The sequence below is a fragment of the Microcebus murinus genome, chromosome 13 (genome assembly GCF_040939455.1).
Source record: "Microcebus murinus isolate Inina chromosome 13, M.murinus_Inina_mat1.0, whole genome shotgun sequence".
Lineage (NCBI taxonomy): Eukaryota > Metazoa > Chordata > Mammalia > Primates > Cheirogaleidae > Microcebus > Microcebus murinus.
In genome coordinates, this window is record NC_134116.1 from 16,821,446 (window position 1) to 16,839,394 (window position 17,949).

At 34.6% G+C, this 17,949-nt stretch overlaps 1 protein-coding gene across 2 annotated transcripts in view; it reads right to left on the minus strand.

Moving 5' to 3' along the window:
* PCCA (propionyl-CoA carboxylase subunit alpha) overlaps positions 1-17,949 on the minus strand; it is a 373,670-nt gene that overhangs the window by 153,136 nt on the left and 202,585 nt on the right. For both annotated transcript variants that reach the window (XR_012922419.1, XM_012751855.2), the window contains exon 18: positions 15,870-15,972. Coding sequence is in view for 1 of the 2 variants with exons in the window: in XM_012751855.2 (XP_012607309.1) it covers positions 15,870-15,972 (103 nt within the window). In the remaining variant the exon portion in view is untranslated. The remainder of the gene's footprint in view (positions 1-15,869; positions 15,973-17,949) is intronic.

The following is a 17,949-nucleotide window of genomic DNA, read 5'->3' on the forward strand; positions in this document are numbered from 1 at the left end:
ATCGCAGCTGAAAAGGCATCAGTATTCATGCAATCCAACACTGCCATTTTTCAGAGAAAATTGAAGTCAAAAGTTAGAGCACTTTGCACAAAGCCTGTACCGCCTGGCAACATGGCAGTGGAGCAGGGACCAAATCCTAACTCCCAACACTCAGTGTTGGTTCCATTCACTGCACCATGGCCACCACTCTGACAATTAGGTACCACATGAAGAAGTCAAAAGAACCGAAGATGACTCTAATTTTCCTAACCTGATTACTGAATAGAAGAAATGCCATATATAAAATGAGCCATACAGAATTAAGTATATGCATTTTCAGTATCTAAGAGATTGTGAAATACACATCTCCCTTTGCAATGCCAGTGACCACTAATATAACATTTCCTAATGCAAATTAATTCTCTATATTTAGAGAGCAAGATTCTACCAGAGCAAGATTTTCTATCATATGTTAATTTTTTAAAAAGTACTAATGTTGTACACTCTTTCAAAACTACTTTTTCTAAGAATATTTAATATGGGAAAATATTTACAGCATAATGATGTGTTTTTAAAGAAGACATCCTTTTAAGTAGCATGGTCCATTTTCTGTAAAAATCAAAATAAGACATAAGACTACATGTATACACACAGAAAAAGGCATCAAAAGAGACATCCATACTCTCAGTCACCAATTTCTCTCTTCCTATTCTTTCTTGAACTTCTATCATCTTACTTTATCCATCACTTCACCTATGCCATCCTCTAAAACTGTTCTAGGAAGGTCTCCTGTGACCGCCACACTGTTCCATTCAAAGGCTTATAGGCACTCTTCATCATGTTGATATATTGCACCTAAACACTCCTTCCTTGCTACCCTTTCTTCACTTGGCTCCCTGAACTCCACCCATGCCTAGTTTTCCACCTATATCCTCTGCTGTTCCTCTCAGTTTCCTTTGCTGGATCCTCCTCATCTTTCAGACTTATTAACATTGGAATATCTCAGGGCTCAAGGACTAGGACCTCTCCCTATCACTGGTCCCCAAGCTTCCACTCTTAATCCCCTACAGTCAATTATAGCACTGCGGCCATGAAGATGTTGTTAACACACACTTTGCATCAAGCTCTTCTTTACACAGAACCTTACAATGGCTCCCCATTTCACTCAGGGTAAAAGCCTAAGTCTTTACAATAGCCTTCCTGACACTCTACCTCCTGCTACTCTTGCTTACTCCTTTCAAATTGCATTGGCTTCCTTACTATTTTTCAAAAATGCTGGGCCTACTTCAACCTCAGGTCCTTTGAATTTGCTGTTTCCTCTGACCTGAAGGGTCTTCCCCCTGATATCCACAGACCCACTCCCTTCCTCCTTCAGATCTTTGCCCTCATGTTAATCTTCTCAGCCCTGCCATCCAAGTCAAAATCATAAATACTCCAGGATGCCCAATATTCTGTTTTTCCATAACAAAATAACCACAACATTCAGCATCATCTGACATACCACATATTTTACTGATTAATTTTGTCCATCTACCCTCCACTTGAATACAAGCTCCATGGGGTAGGGGTTTGGATTTTTTGGGGTTTTTTTAAATCACTTTGTTTCTAGATAAATTCTCTAAATTTTTTTTAACTTAAACTCTTAAAAGGATCAATAGGTTCCTTTAAAAATCATGTGATTATATTTAATGTCCATATCTGTTTCTCTTATTCAATAAGGAATGGAAGGATACATCCTTAATATAAGAAGGAGTATTTCAAACAAATAGCTAATATGCACATTGACATTGAAACACTCAAGACATTCTGGTTAGGAGTGAAAAGAGTATACATAATTGCCATTGTCCTTGAAAAAGAATCTTTGTTATTAGCAATAAAGAAAATTGGTGAGGGGCATCTAAAGTTTAATGGACACTGTGTTATTTTTTTTTAGTATATGTGCTGTCAAAGCAAGCACATTGTATTAAGTATTTTATTAATAGGTCTCATTTACATTGACAAAAACTCTTCAAGAACTACTATCTCCATATTACAGAGAAGGAAACCAAATCCAAAAGGTATTAAATAATATATCTTAATAGCTAAGGACTGGCTGAACCAGGGAGAAATCCAAGTCTCTGGCACAAAAACCTGTGCTCTTAAACATAAAGTTATATTAAGAGTTATATTAAGAGTTCTAGCCAGTAGAATATGACAAAAAAAGTAAGTATTAAACCTCATAGGAAGGAATAGAGTTATTATTAAAAGATATACTGATCACTTTGATTACTCAACCCAGCTTCCACTCTTACTATTGAAAAATCAGTTCAAGATAATGATATTTCAATTCCCTTTGCAGTGATTGGTTTAAGAATGGGCAGGTAATTTAATCATAGTCAATGAGAATTGAGAAGTAGGTGACTGTCTAACCTCTGAGAAAGGTTTCCTCACTTCTTAGAGACACACAATCCTCTGAACCATACCTTATCTAGAAAATTCTGCAGCTTGAACTTCTTCACCAATCTTGCTAACACCCTTACAATGAAGACCACACACAGAAGAAAGCAAAGCTAAGAGAACCACAGAGAAGCGGCATTAGCAATCTAACATACTTGAGCTTTGTCCTTCCTATCCTCTGAACCTCTTGTTCAATGTGAAATGAAAACTATCAGTTTGAATCAGGGTTTCTATTACCTACACCCGAAGCATCCTGGGTGACCCAGGAGGTTGTATGATTGCCCTTCTAGAATCCAAGTGAAAAGTTATTATAGTTGATTTTTAAAGTTTAAGAAGAAGAATGATTATGAAAGAAATACTAATACTAAAGTAATCAAACTCAAAGAAAACGGAAAGGATAATGGTGGTTATGAGGGGCTGGGGGGAAAGGGAAAAGGGGAGTTTGTTGTTCAATGGATATATAAGATGAAAAAGTACTACAGATATGCTGCACAACAATGTGCATACAGTTAATACTACTGTACTGTATACCTAAAAATAGGTAAGATGTAAATTTTGTTATGTATTTTTTACCACAGTAAAAAAAAATCATTAGTATCTCTTTATCAAATCAATCATTTAGAAAATGAAAGAAAGATCCTATCCATAATAATATAATACATAAAACTACCTAGGAATAATATAAACATATAAACTACTAACAATAAATAAGAAATGTATGCTTACAATGAGAGAAAATTATAAAGCTTTAATGACAGAAACAAAGAGAGACTTCAATAAATGTGGAGTTAAATCATGTTTTTTGAAAAGCCTCAACATTGTAAAGGTGTCTATTCTATCCAAAGTTACTATAACATTAAGGAAATTCCAATATAAAAGTATTCCCAAAGCTCACCTAGAAGAATGATCAATAAATTCTAGAAGGAAAAAATAATAAGTTATTAATGGAAGAATGGAAAGAGATACTAGCGGAACTGAACAGAAAACTCAAATAAATCATAATATATTTAAGAATTTGTAGAAGATGAATGTGACATTCAAAAATCACTAAGAATTGGGTACGGTGGTGCTTGTCTATAGTCCTAACTACTTTGAGAGACTGAAGTGGGAGGATCGCTTGTGCCCAGGAGTTCAAGGCTGTAGTGTGCTATGATCACACCTGTGAATAGCCACTGCACTCCACCTTGGGCAACACCACAAGATTCTGTCTCAAAAACAAACAAAAAGGCAATAAGGAAGAAATATAAAGTCAATAAATGGAACTGATTCTACTGGTTAACCATATGTGAAAAAAATTAGATCTTGATCTCATATCATCATGCAAAATAAATGTGAAATGAGAAATGCCAATGTAATAAAGGAAAGCTAAAAATATAAGTAAATATTTTTATAGAATCTTAATAGGTAAGATCTTTTTAAGAATAAAAGCAAAATTTTAAAAACCATAAAGAAAAAAACTGATCAGATTAAGCAGCATTAAAAACACACTTCAATATCTATTTGCTAGATTGTAAGACATCTCATTATTTACTTCACAGAAGATAACTAGATTCCAATTTCTTCTTTCATGTCATATTTATATACAGCTATTGTTAGAAAGAAGGAGACCATTCCTATTTGTGATGGTTTTCATTTTGTTTATTCATAACACATTTACTTGGTTTTTACTACAACATAAGATTCACTTTTTATTTCTTTACAACAAATGAGGTAAAGAATTTGGATATTGAAACATAATTATTCGGTAACAATGAGTCTCACAAAAGACTATCAAACAAAACAAAATATATATTATTCTCATTTTACTGGTAAGCTGAAGCTTAAGTTAAAATAATATCTATTAGTAAGGTCACATTACTAATTCACAGTAGAGTTATGACTAAAATCTAGACTTCTAATTCTAAATTCTAATTTTTTCCACTATATCACAAAGTGTATGTAATATCTACATACCTACTTATATATGGAGGGAATCTGTGTGTGCAAGTGCACCATGTGAGAGAGAGGGAGGGAGGGAGGGGAGGAAGGAGACAGAATACATATACTCACATATATTTCTGTCTTGCCAACCTTAGAGGTATAAATAGATACATTAGTATCTATCCCCAAATCATTGGGGAGTAGGTTGGAATATTTTATAGTACAGGCTTCCAAATCATAAAGAAAAAACCCACTTGATGATGTATACATAAGTGAATTCCAAATGGTTTAGAAAGAGGTAAAGAGGTAAATGTTGTCAGTTTTTCTAATTCTTTGCTTATAAAATAAATGTTTATAATTCTGAACTTATGGAGAATGGCAAAATAGGGTGAAGGAAGAAAAGAAGCAAACAAAAAAAAAGGCCAACAAAATTTAATGAATTTACTACGTATCTACAATAAAAGATGATTTCATAAAACCTATGCAATGTTTATTTTAAAACATCTTAAAATATATTTAATGTATGAAAACAGATAACACTGCTCTCACTTGCCTCAGCCTGGCTCAGCCAGGGGACTGACCTCTAACAGGATGTCAATGGCTTACTCTGAGCCACTCCCCCCCGTCTAATTCTTAATACATGCAAAGTAACTGGGGAGCAATTTAATCACCAGATAGATATTCCATTACCAGGAAAGTTGGCCAGCCCAACCCGAAAAATGGTTAGTTATTACAATGATAAGTAGATAACTCAATAGAAAGATAATAATTATGAAATTTTAAGGCTGAGTGATGGAGCATAAGAAAGGATGAAGGACAATTTGCTGAGCTACAAAACCCAACAAAAGAATGGAATAGATATAGAAATAACAACAGGGAAATGAGGAAGTAAAGAAATTTAGTGAGGGTAGAATGGCATCTTCTTTAGTGTGTAGTGAGATGGCTGGGATGGCAGAGCAGGACTGGAGAGAGGGTCCATTACCCTGATTCTCAAAAAGCAGAATCCAGATCCAAGAATAATATTTGGATGTATGGAAAATAGAGGTTTTGAGCAAAAATAAAGACTACTAGAAGGGACTACATGTTTCCTCCAATCATTATCAGATAGTAAAACAAATTATTATACCAAACCACATGTCAACAAAATCATTTTAGCTTCAAATAATACAAAGTGATTGTTTAATAAAACTTTTAATAATGTATTTCCATCAATAAAATTTATAAAGAAAAAGAACTTCATGGTAAGTCAGCATGTATTTATACAAAAAGTGCATTAATCAAATATATTAATATTTTATAGTCATCCCAAGAAAAATTGCTATTGTCTCTGACATTAACTTTTCTTTTTTCTCAAATGTACCACTATCATTTTACTATCCAAATACTATGGGTATGTATTATTAATGTCTTTTTCCAAGTCATAAATGATGAAAGAGTGAAGCCCATAGAGAAATTGGGAAAATAAGATCAGCAGCCAGAACAAGCAACACACAGGAAGGGCTGCGGGCTACTGGTCTGGGAGGAAAAACACTGCACGAGCACACCCACGACAGCACTATGGGGCCACACCTGCAGGTGACTTCTGGACCCCAAACCAACCCAACCCAAGCCAACCAGGAAAACATGACTCTGAAGCCAAAATGTGAAGGTTCAAACACCCTGCAGCGCTTTAATGATATAGATGTCAGGGATTTCTACAGCAAACAAGCAAAAAAAATACATTAATGTTAGCTAAACAAGATTATGCTTTGTCAAGAAGAAGAGTTTGTTTTGCTAGATATTATAGGTCTTTGCTATTGCACCGATTTTACAGTAAACTGGCCTACTAAATAAATGATTAAGTCAACAGAAAAATAAACTCACCAAATATGAACAATTGTTTGTTGTATTGGAAATACATGTACAATAACCTGGATAACTGAACATTTGCCCTACATAGTTCATTAATATATTTTTTCCAATATATAAAAGATAAGTTCAAAATAAGATTTTTTAAATGTAGAAATAATCAAAATTTATAATTTTATGTAGAAATTAAACAGAAAACAAACATAAAAGAAGACTGCTTCTTAACTCCCCCCCCCGCCTTTTTTTTTTTTTTTTTTTGAGACAGAGTCTCTCTTTGTTGCCCAGGCTAGAGTGAGTGCCGTGGCATCAGCCTAGCTCACAGCAACCTCAAACTCCTGGGCTCAAGCAATCCTCCTGCCTCAGCCTCCTGAGTAGCTGGGACTACAGGCACGCGCCACAATGCCCGGCTGATTTTTTGTATATATATTTTTAGTTTGCCAATTAATTTCTTTCTATTTTTAGTAGAGACGGGGTCTTGCTCAGGCTGGTTTTGAACTCCTGACCTCGAGCAATCCACCCGCCTCGGCCTCCCAGAGTGCTAGGATTACAGGCGTGAGCCACCACGCCCGGCCCCTTAACTTTCCCTTTACAAAGCAATTGCCCCAAATATTTCACCAACCTCTAAGGAATGTTAGTGTTTGTACTATCCATAAGGCTATTCATCATAAAATAAAGTGCTCTACTGTGTTTCCCAAAAAGCATTAATTGTAATAATAATTTTTGCAAAGGGCTTTTAGAAGAAAGGTTTTCATAAGAAGAAAAAAAACAGTTTAGGTAAGAGTGAAACTATATCCTGCTCTTAGAGATTAAGAATGCACATACACAGACACACCTTGGAGATATTGTGGGTTCAGTTCTAGACCACTGCAAAAAAGCAAATATTGCAATAAAGCAAGTCATGCAAATGTTTTAGTGCATATAAAAGTTATGTTTACACTACACTGTAGTCTACTAAGTGTTCAATAGCATTACATCTAAAAAACAATGTACATCACTAAAAATACTTTATTCTAAAAATGCTAACAATCATCTTCCGTGAATCATAATCTTTTTGCTGGTGCAGGGTCTTGCCTCCATATTGATGGCTGCTGACTGATCAGGGTCGCTAAAGGTTGGAGTGACTCTGACAATTTCTTAAAATAAGACAATGAAGTTTGCCACATTGATTTTCTCTTCCTTTCTTGAAAGATTTCTCTGTAGTAAGGAAATAGTTCATGAAAGGAAGAAATAGCATTTTATCCACAGTAGAACTTCTTTCAAAACTGAAGTCAATCCTCTTAAACCCTGCCACTGTTTTATCAATTAAGTTTATGGAGTATTCTAAATCCTGTTGTCATTTCAACAATGTCCACAGTATCTTCACCAGAAGTCCATCTCAAGAAACCACTTTCTTTACTCATCGACAGGAAGCAACTCATCTGTGCATGTTTTATCATGAAATTTCAGCACTTCAGTCACATCTTCAGGCTCCAATTCTAATTCTGGTTCTCTTGCTATTTCCAACCTATCTGCATTAATTTCTCCACTGATGTCTTGAACTCCTCAAAGTCATCCATGAGGGTTGAAATGCAGTTCTTCAGACTCCTGTTCATGTTGATTTACTGACCTCCTCCCATGAAGCATGAATATTCTTAATGGTTTCTAGAACGATGACTCCTTTCCAGAATCTTATGAATTTACTTTGCCCAGATCCATTAGAGGAATTCCTATCTATAGCCTTATGAAATGTATTTCCAAAACAATAAGACTTGAAAGGTGAAATGACTTCTTGATCCATAGGCTACAGGATGGGTACTGTGTTAGGAAGCATGAAAATATTAATAACATTCATCTCCTTGGACATCTCCATAAGAGCTTTTGGGTGATCAGGTACATTGTCAATGAGTGGTAATATTTTGAAAGGAATATTTTTTTGTGAGCAGTAGGTCTCAAAAGCAGGCTGAAAACAGTCAGTAAAAAATGCTATAAACAAATGCGTTGTCATCCAGGCTTTGTTTTTCCATTTTTACAGCACAGGCAGAGTAGATTTAGGATAATAATTCTTAAAGGCTCTAGGATTTTCTGAATGGTAAATGAATATTGGCTTGAACTTCAAATCACCACCTGCATTAGTCCCTAGCAAGAGAGTTAGCCTGTTCAAAGTTCTGAAGCCAGGATTGACTTCTTTCTGGCTATGAAAGCCCTAGATGGCATCTTCTAATAAAAGGCTGTTTCATGTACACTGAAAATCTGCCTAGTGTAGCCACCTTCATCAGTAATCTTAGCTAGATGTTCTGGTTAACTTGCTGCAGCTTCTCCATCAGCACTTGCTGCTTCACCTTGCCCTTTTAGGTTATGAAGATGGCTTCTTTCTTTAAACCTCATGAACCAATCTCTGCTAGCTTCAAAATTTTCTTCTGCAGCTTCCCCACCTCTCTCAGCCCTCATTGAATTGAAGAGAGTTAGGGCCTTGCTTTAAATCAGGTATTAGCTTAAGGGAACCTTGTGGCTGGTTTGATCTTCTATCCAGACCACTCAAACTTTCTCCACACCAGCAATAAGGCTGTTTTACTTTCTTATCGTTGGTGTGTTCAGTGGAGTAGCAATTTTAATTTCCTTCAAGAAGTTTCCTTTGCATTCACAACTTGACTAACTGTTTGACACAAGAGGCCTAGCTTTTGGCCTGTCTCACCTTTCAACATGCCTTTCTCAGTAACCTTCATCATTTCTAGCTTTTGATTTAAAATAAGAGACATGAGACTCTTTCTTTCGCTTGAACACTTAGAAGCCATTGTAGGGTTACTAATTAGCCTAATTTCAGTGTTGTTTCTCTGGGAATAGGAAGGCCCAGAGAGAAGGAGGGAGAGCCAGCGAAGGGCTAGTCAGTGGCGCAGGCCGACATACATGTTTTTCAATTAAGTTCACTGTCTTACATGGATATGGTTTATGATGCTCCCAAACAATTGCAATAGTAACGGCAAAGATCACTCATCATGGATCACCCTAAAATATAATACAATAATAATGAAAAAGTTTGAAATGATTGTTAGAATTACCAAAATGTGACAGAGAGACACTTAGTGAACACATGCTGCTGGAAAAATGGTACCAAAAAACTTGACACAGGTTTGCCATAAAAACCTTCAATTTGTAAAAAACACAATATATGAGGAGTACAATAAAATGAGGTATGCCTATATTAAAGTCTCTAAGAGGTTTATAACTTTAACAAGCGATTTTCCACATTTATATAAATGCAGAAATATTTTCTTAAGTAATACATTTTAACATCTCCCCAGAAACCAGTGTTCTACAAAGCACACATTAAGGAACACAGCTGAAGTCCAGAATTGTGCATTTGATTATTAGGAAAAAAAAAATATGGTATTAATGACTACCAGAGCGTGCTCCAAGCATTCCCTAACAGACTATCAAAAGGTCATAAATATTATTAAAGAAGAAACAGTCAAAAGGACAGAATTTATCATATTTCTAAGCCCTTAGGTGATAAAATGATGGCTCTTCAGGATCTCAAACTCAGCTTCCAAAAGGGAACGTCTCATCTTTTCCTTTCAAAACTCCTCTTGCATTTGCTATATCAGGGATTGTACCACCATTCACTCAGTTTTTACCTGAGTCATTAACCTGACTCCTTAATATCCCTCTGAAGTTTCAAACACAATATATTTTTATATGTATCTTCCACCTTCTTAACACTTTTAATACTCCCACCTCTTTTAAGCTTTTTGCTGGTACCTACTTTTAGATTCTTTTAATAAAAATTATATTAAGATATAACTTACATGCATAATATTCATACAGTTACGTGTACAGTCTGATGTGTTTTTAATAAATTTATACAGTTGCACAGCCATCACCACAACCCAGGCTCAGAAGAATAAAACTCATCTACAGTAAATCCTGCTCCCACACCTAGACCCAGGCAACCACTGATCTTTCTTCTCTTTATACTTTTTGCCTTTCCTAGAAATCTTAAATAAATGAAATATTATATAGCTTCTTTGTCTGATTTCTGTCTCATGATGTTATTTTTGAGATTTATACATACTGGTGCATGTAGTGGTTTATTCCTTGTTACTGCTGAATAAGCTCATTGTATGTATATAGGACTTATTGATATACCACTTGATGTACATGATTCCAGTGGATGTGTAGTGGTATAAACTTGTAATTTTGTATTTCTCTAATGACTGATGATATTGAGCATCTTATCATAAATTTATTTGCCATTCATAAATCTTCTTTGATAAAGAGTCTATATCAAATCCTGCTCAATTTATTGGGTCATTTGGCTTATTTTTGAGTTATATGAATTACACATTCTAAACATAAGTTCCTTATCAGATACATGTCTCCAAATATATTCTGCCATTTTCCTTATAGTGTTTTTAAATTTGACAAAGTCCAATTTATCAAATTTACTTTTTATTTGTTCATGATTTTTGTGTCATATTACGAAGACTTTCTCTATTTTCTTTTAGAATTTTTAGAGTTTAGCTCTTAAATTTAAGTCTATGATATATTTTGAGTTAATTTTTGTGAATGGTAGGAGGGAAGGATCAATTTTTTTTATGCATATAGATGTGCCATTATTCCAACACCATTTGCTGGTACCATTATCCTTTGCTTACTTAGGCACCTTTGTCCAACATGTATGAGCCAGATATGTGAAGGTCTATTTCTGATCTCTCTATTCTATTGCATTGATCTTTATGTCTATGCCTACACCAATATTCCAATGACTTAATAAATGGAAATTTATGTTAAGTCTTGAAATCAGGTAGTGGAAATTCCTCAACTTTTTTCTTCTTTTCCAAAATTGTTTTGGCTATTCTAAGTTCTGGGCATCACCACATAAATTTTAACACTGGCTTATCTGTCTCCACAAAGATGCCTCCTGGCATTTTCATGGGGATTGTGTTACATCCATAGGCCAATTTGGGGAGAACTGCCATTTTAACAATATTGACTCTTCCAGCAAATTAATGTTGTATATATTGTGATTTATTTAGGTCTTCTTAAATTTCTCTCAGTAATGTTTTGTAGTTTTTAATGTACAGGTATTGTACTTCTTCTATTAAATGTATTCCTAAGTATTTGATTCATTTTGATCCTTTTTTGTAATTTCTCTTCAGATTATTGCTAGTACATAGAAATACAACAGACTTTTGTATACCGCTATTGCATCCTGCAACTTTGCCAAGTCTGCTTTTTAATTCTAGCAGCTTTTTTGGTGATTCCTTAAGATTTTCCAAATACAATCCAAAGAAAAATAGTTTCACCGAAGTATGATGTTAGCTGTGTATTTCTGTAGATAATATTCCTTAGCAGATTAAGGAACTACTTATTTCCTTCAAAGTGCTTTCTTTCCTTTAAAAAATAAACTGATGTTGGAATTTTTTCAAATGCTTTTCCTGCATCTATTTATATAGTCAGATGGTCTTTGTCCCTTGTAAATATGGTATAACAATTAATTTTCAGATGTTAACCTTGCATTTATGAGGTAAACTCTACTTTTTCATATTATATAATCATTTTTATATATTGCTAAATTTTCATTTGCTAACATTTTATTAAGGAGTTTTATGACTTCATGTAGAATACAGGTGTGTAGCTTTCTTTCACTGTGATGGGTTTTTTAAATTAATTAATTGTTTAATTATTATTTTTTTTTTTTTAGAGACGGAGTCTTGCTATATTGCCCAAGCTAGTCTCAACCTCCTGGGTTCATGCAATTCTCCTGCCTCAACATCCTGAGTAGCTGGAATTCATCCTGATGTTTTAAACTGACTTTGTTATCAAGATAATGCTGGCTTCATATTAATAAAATGAAAATGTTGCATTATGTATTTTTTGAAATATTTTCTGGATTAGTCCTGATAATTTGTGTTACTCAGGAATTTGTCTATTTCATCTACATTGCCAAGTTTGTTGGCATGAATTTGTTCACAATATTCTCCTAGAATCCTTTTAATTTCTGTAGCATCTATAGTAAAGTTCCCTCCTTTGTTTCTTATTTTGGTATTATAATTTGTTTCTTCTTGCTTTTCAAAATTGATTTTCTTCTTCCTATTTCCTTTCTATCTGCTCTTATCTTTATTACTAACTTTCCTTCTACCTATGTTTAATTTGGTCTTTTTCTAGCTTATTAAGGTAGAAGCTTAGGTTATTTATTTTAGACATTTCTTCATTTTAATATAAGCAATTAGAACATTTCCTATAAGTAGTGTTTTAACTACACCACAAATTTTGGTGTGCTGTATTCTCATTTTTATTCACTTCAAGATTCATTTATTTTTTTAGAAACAGGGCCTCACTCTGTCACACAGGCTGGAAAACTATAGCATGATCATGGCTCACTGCAGCTCAAGCAATCCTCCCACCTCACCCTCCTGAGAATCTGGGACTACAGGCACGTGCCACTATATCCAGCTAAGTTTTTAATTTTTGGGGTAAAGATAGGGTGTTGCTACATTGTCTAGACTGCTCTTAAACTCTTAGGCTCAAGTGATCCTCCCAGCTCAGCCTCCCAAAGAGCTGGTATTTCAGGCGTGAGCCACTGTGCCTGGGCAGTTCAAGATATTTTTTTAATTATTCACATGATTTCTTCTCCGATTCATGTTTTACTTTAAAATAGTAGTGGTTTAATTTTCAAATATTTTAGAATTTCCTAGATTTCTTTCTGCTGTTAATTTACAATTTAATTATCTTGTAGTTGGAAAAAATCTCTTACATGATTTCAACCCCTTTAAGTCCAATGAAACTTGTTCTATGACTCATAATTTGGTCTATCTTAATAAATGTCTCACATCCACATGAAAAGAATATGTAAGTACTCTACTGTTGTTGGGTAGAGCATTTTGTAAATGTCAATTAGTTCAAGTGATAGCCTAAAGGACACTAAAAGGCTATTTGTCAGTTTTTCTGATTAGGTTTCTATCGATTACTATAAGAGGAATATTAAAATCCACAACAATAAGTGAATTGTATATTTCTCCTTTTACTGAGCTGGTTTTGCTTCATGTTTTGGTACTCTGTTATGTTCATATGCATTTATAATTGTTATAGCGCCCTCACGTATTAACCCTTTTATCATCATAACATGAACCTCATTTCTGAGTAAAAGTCAGTAGAAAATCAAACTGTAGAATCGCACTGACAAACACTTGGATGTTGCAATTGTCAGATACAGAATTCAAAATAACATTTAATACATTGAAAGAAAGAAAAGACACAATTAATATGTTTTTTAAAGGAACAGAAGACTATAACAATAAACTAAACAGAAGAAAATAATAGAAATATTAAAAATAAAAAACATAATTGAAAACATATAAATAAAAACAAATAAAAAACATAATTGAAATAAGTAAAATGGACAGATTAGCCATTATATTAAGCACAGCTAAAGAGAACATCAATGACCTAGAAACAAGGGGCTACAAAACTATGACCCACAAGTTATCACTATTTTTAAATAAAGTTTCACTGGTGCATAGCCACATCCATTCCCTTACAATTACCTATGGTTACTTCTGCGCTACAACAGCAGAGTAGTCATGACAAAGCCCACATGAACTACAAATCTAAAGTATTTATGTTCTGATCCTTTAAGGAAAAGTTTGCTAAATCCTCAGAAAATAATCTTTAAAAAAATCACACTAAAGGTAGTGCAAAAAGCAAAAGGGAGTTGCAGGGGACACTTTCTGGAACGATGGAAATATTTAAACCTATATATAGCAGCATGAGTTACACAGAACCATCTATTTGTTATGTTTGTACAGATGAGATTTGTACATTTGTGTATGTAAATGTTACCTTAAAAATTAACAAGTGGGGAAAGTGGGGAGTGGGTAAAGAGGAAACACGAAGGCAGAGTTTTGATGGCTGGGGGTTCATTACACTATTCTGTTTATTTTACACATGTTTAAAATTCTCTGTAGTATAAACTAGAATAGAAAAATGCTTCCAAAGACTACTTAATGAATAGAAGAAATACAACATAATGTTAAGTTTAATAAAACCCAAAATATTCCTAGTATTCTAATTATATAAAGTATATGTGTTCCAAATATGTATGTGTTACATACATATTTATATGTATATATACACATACACACATATGTTGAAGGGAATATATCAAAATGTTAAAAGTGATTATTGAAGAATCGTGGGATTACAGGTAATTTTTACTCTTTACCTTTTTAAACCCTTTTCAGATTCTTCCACATAGCAAGCTAGCACTCTCTGAAAATAATTTGTATACATTTCTTAAAAATCAAACCAGTCCATCTTTAGCTACATTCAGGACTTCTGAAATAATCAAAGTCCAAATAATATTTGAAGGGAAAGAAATTAGGATGTGAACATTGCATTTGTTCAAAGAATAATAAAAAAATAATACCAAGTCTGAAATTCAGGTTTTAAAACAAAATCAAGGATGTCTCCTGTACACACTTCTCTCTAGACAATCACTGACCAACAGAATCTGGTGGAACTAGAACTGCCATGATGGAAAGGCTCTTTGAGTTGCCCAAAACAGTAGCCACTAACTATAGGTGGCTACTGAGCACTTTAAGTATGGACAGCATGATGGACAGATTTTCTAATTTAATTTTAATAGCCACATGTAGCTAGTGACTGCCATACTGAATAGCAACCACTGTAGGGAGGTAAAAAACAACCAGATTCATGGTTCTATGAATTCTCCTCTTTCCACTCATTCAGTAATTTACTGATATTCTTTACCTTCCCATCTCTCTCCAGATAGCTATCAAATCATAACTTACAAAAAGATTGTACATTAAGCTTCCTATTTTTTCTCTTGGGCAACATAACAAATGAGGAGTTATCAGTTACTCTAAGATTTTCTGAGTAAAACCACATTAACCATTAAGATACAGCCTAAACCAAATTTAATTCCTCTTCTGTTTAATTCTTCAAGGTTAATCTGAGTTTCCAATTTGTGCTTTTCAGAGCCACTTGGTCAGTTTTTATCTTTTTTTTCTTTCCTTTAATTTTTGTTCTTCCTCTTTTGGAAAAGCAAAAAGAAAGGAGAAGAAATTGAAGTAACACAATTTATCAACAGCATGACTCCTTTAAAAGGATTCCTCTAGCAAGTACACACACATTCATAATAAATAGTCCTCTCTCTTATTAGAAGCATCAATGTCTGAGGTTTGGATTTTACTTTCCCTGATTTAAGGCATGTTTCTCCTTTCACCTGGGTCACTAGGAAGCTAAAAGGTATACTTAGGGCTCACAAATAACTAATTCAACCTAGTGTTAATTCCTTCTTGTATCTTATAAACTACTCTCTGATATTATTTTTTAGCTCCCCAGATTCATTCCAAAATATTAATACATACTTCTCCTAAAATTTTAAAATTAATAAATACAAATTACTTGACCAGATCTCCCATCAGATTTCAGAATATCTTCTTACCTCTAGTATGTTCGAATTAAAGAGGCCAAGATCCTTTTCTCATTGCTGAATTTTAAAAACTTGATTGAACAAAATATATACAATTCTGTATTTAAATAATATGACTTGTATTTCTCCAAATACCCATAAAATCTAGAACTGAGACCAGCCAGATCTTTTAATAGCTCATTCCTGTGCTGATTAGATTATCAAGATCTTTCTGCTCATTTATTCTGCTCAATTATTAAATTGTCTATCATACCTTGACTGTTCCTGAAAATGCTGTGCTCTTAATTGGGATGCCACGAACAATGATGATGCTATTGCCAATAATTGGTTTCTCTCACTCTTGTTTAATGTGTGTCCTGAGGGGGAAAAAAAATCATCCAATCAATCAATCATATAAATGTTAACATCTGTGCTTCTATCTTATGGAATTATGAGCCATTCAAACAGGTATTTTTATCAGGTATCTGTCATGGAGTTAGTACTGTATTAGGCACTGGGGTATGCAGGGTTGAGGGAGCAGGATTTAAAATAAGACCAAAAAAATCCTGCTCACTGGAAGTTTTAAAGTCTAATTTGGGAAACAAGATATTAAATAGATGCATAAAACAATTAAGGAAACTGTCTGCACAGATATTTCTAGGAAAAGCTTAAGTTTCCTCATATCTGCTTCTCTTTCTCACTCCCCAGCCCAACTTTACTCCTAAGGAAAGTGAGGAAAAGGGGTGGAAGCTCCAAGCTCCAAAGAAGAGGAGAGCTGCTGGTCAAGGACGTGGACAGGCCATGTTCTCTAGTGCAAAGGCCTCAAAGAAAAGAAAGGTGTGATTCTCTTGCCTCTATGTATGTGGTCAGTGCTTGAATTCCAATCAGTCAGTCAGTCAACGAATCTCTCTCTCCTTCTCTCATTCACTGTCTCTTTCCAACATAACACAACTGGACCTGGGGGCAGTGGGCTAACCCATGAAAGCCTGCAGAAGACCCTTGACAGAGTGCTGTGTAGCAGGGAAACCTACTCTTGCAAAATTCTTCAAGAAGAGGGGTGTAACTTAAGGTAGGATTCGGACATTTCAGGTTCTGCAGGTAAAAACATCTCTCGAGAGTTCTGTAATCTCATCACAATTTCTAACACTATTTATTTGCCACAGTACTGTATACACAGACAGCAGATTATTAAATGGTACAGTATGAGCAACTCAAGTGCTTGGTTATCAGCAGCACGATGCTACCTATACAGTCACCCAACTGCAGGTCAAAACATTTGGGGAGAGGAGGGTGACTGTGTCCATACCGAACATGTATCAGACTTTTCCTTGTCATTACTCCCAAAACAATGCAGTATTTCAATTTACATAGCATTTACATAAGTAATCTAGAGATGATTTAAAACATACAGGATTGTACACAATAAAATATACAGGATATATACAATATATATACAGGATATATATAATAAAATATACAGGATGTGTGTAGGTTATATGCAAACACTAGTTCATTTTTTATCAGACACTTGAGCTTCTGTGGATTTTGGTATCCAAGGGGGTTTTAGAACCAATCCCCCATGAATACTGAGGAACAACTGTACAAATCAAATAAAACAAAACATAGGCAGTTATCTAAATTTACTTAAAAGAAATGAAATAATTTGAACAGTCTATCTAAAAATCATTCAAAACAAAAATAAAACTAAAAATATTCTAGGCCAGGTGCAGTGTCTCACGCCTATAATACTAGCACTCTGGGAGGCCAGGTGGGAGGATCACTTGAGCTCAGGAGTTCGAGACCAGCCTGAGAAAGAGCAAGACCCCCATCTCTACTAAAAATAGAAAGAGATTAGCTGAACAACTAAAAATATATAGAAAAAATTAGCCGGGCATGGTGGCACATGCCTGTAGTCCCAGCTACTCGGGAGACTAAGGCAGAAGGATTGCTTGAGCCCAGGAGTTTGGGGTTGCTGTGAGCTAAGCTGACACCACAGCACTCTAGCCTAGGCAACAGGGTGAGACTCTGTCTCAAAAAAATAAAAATATTCTAAATTAAAATATGAACACTTTCAAGATCTGTAGCACAGTTTTCTATGGGGAGGTGCTTCAAGAAACCAAAGGATGGGGAGAGGACAAGTAATCCATTCCTCTCTGAGACAAACCCAGAAACTACATAAATCATAATACAATCATGGGATCTATAAATTGCTTCTGGGAATTCAATAATAGACCCCCATAAACCACACTCTTGCAGGCTTTGCAAAGTTCTTGATTTTACCCTGACGTGTAAGCAGTGATGAAAACATCCCATGTGATTCCATAATTAATTACCCTATATGAGAAGTATTACAG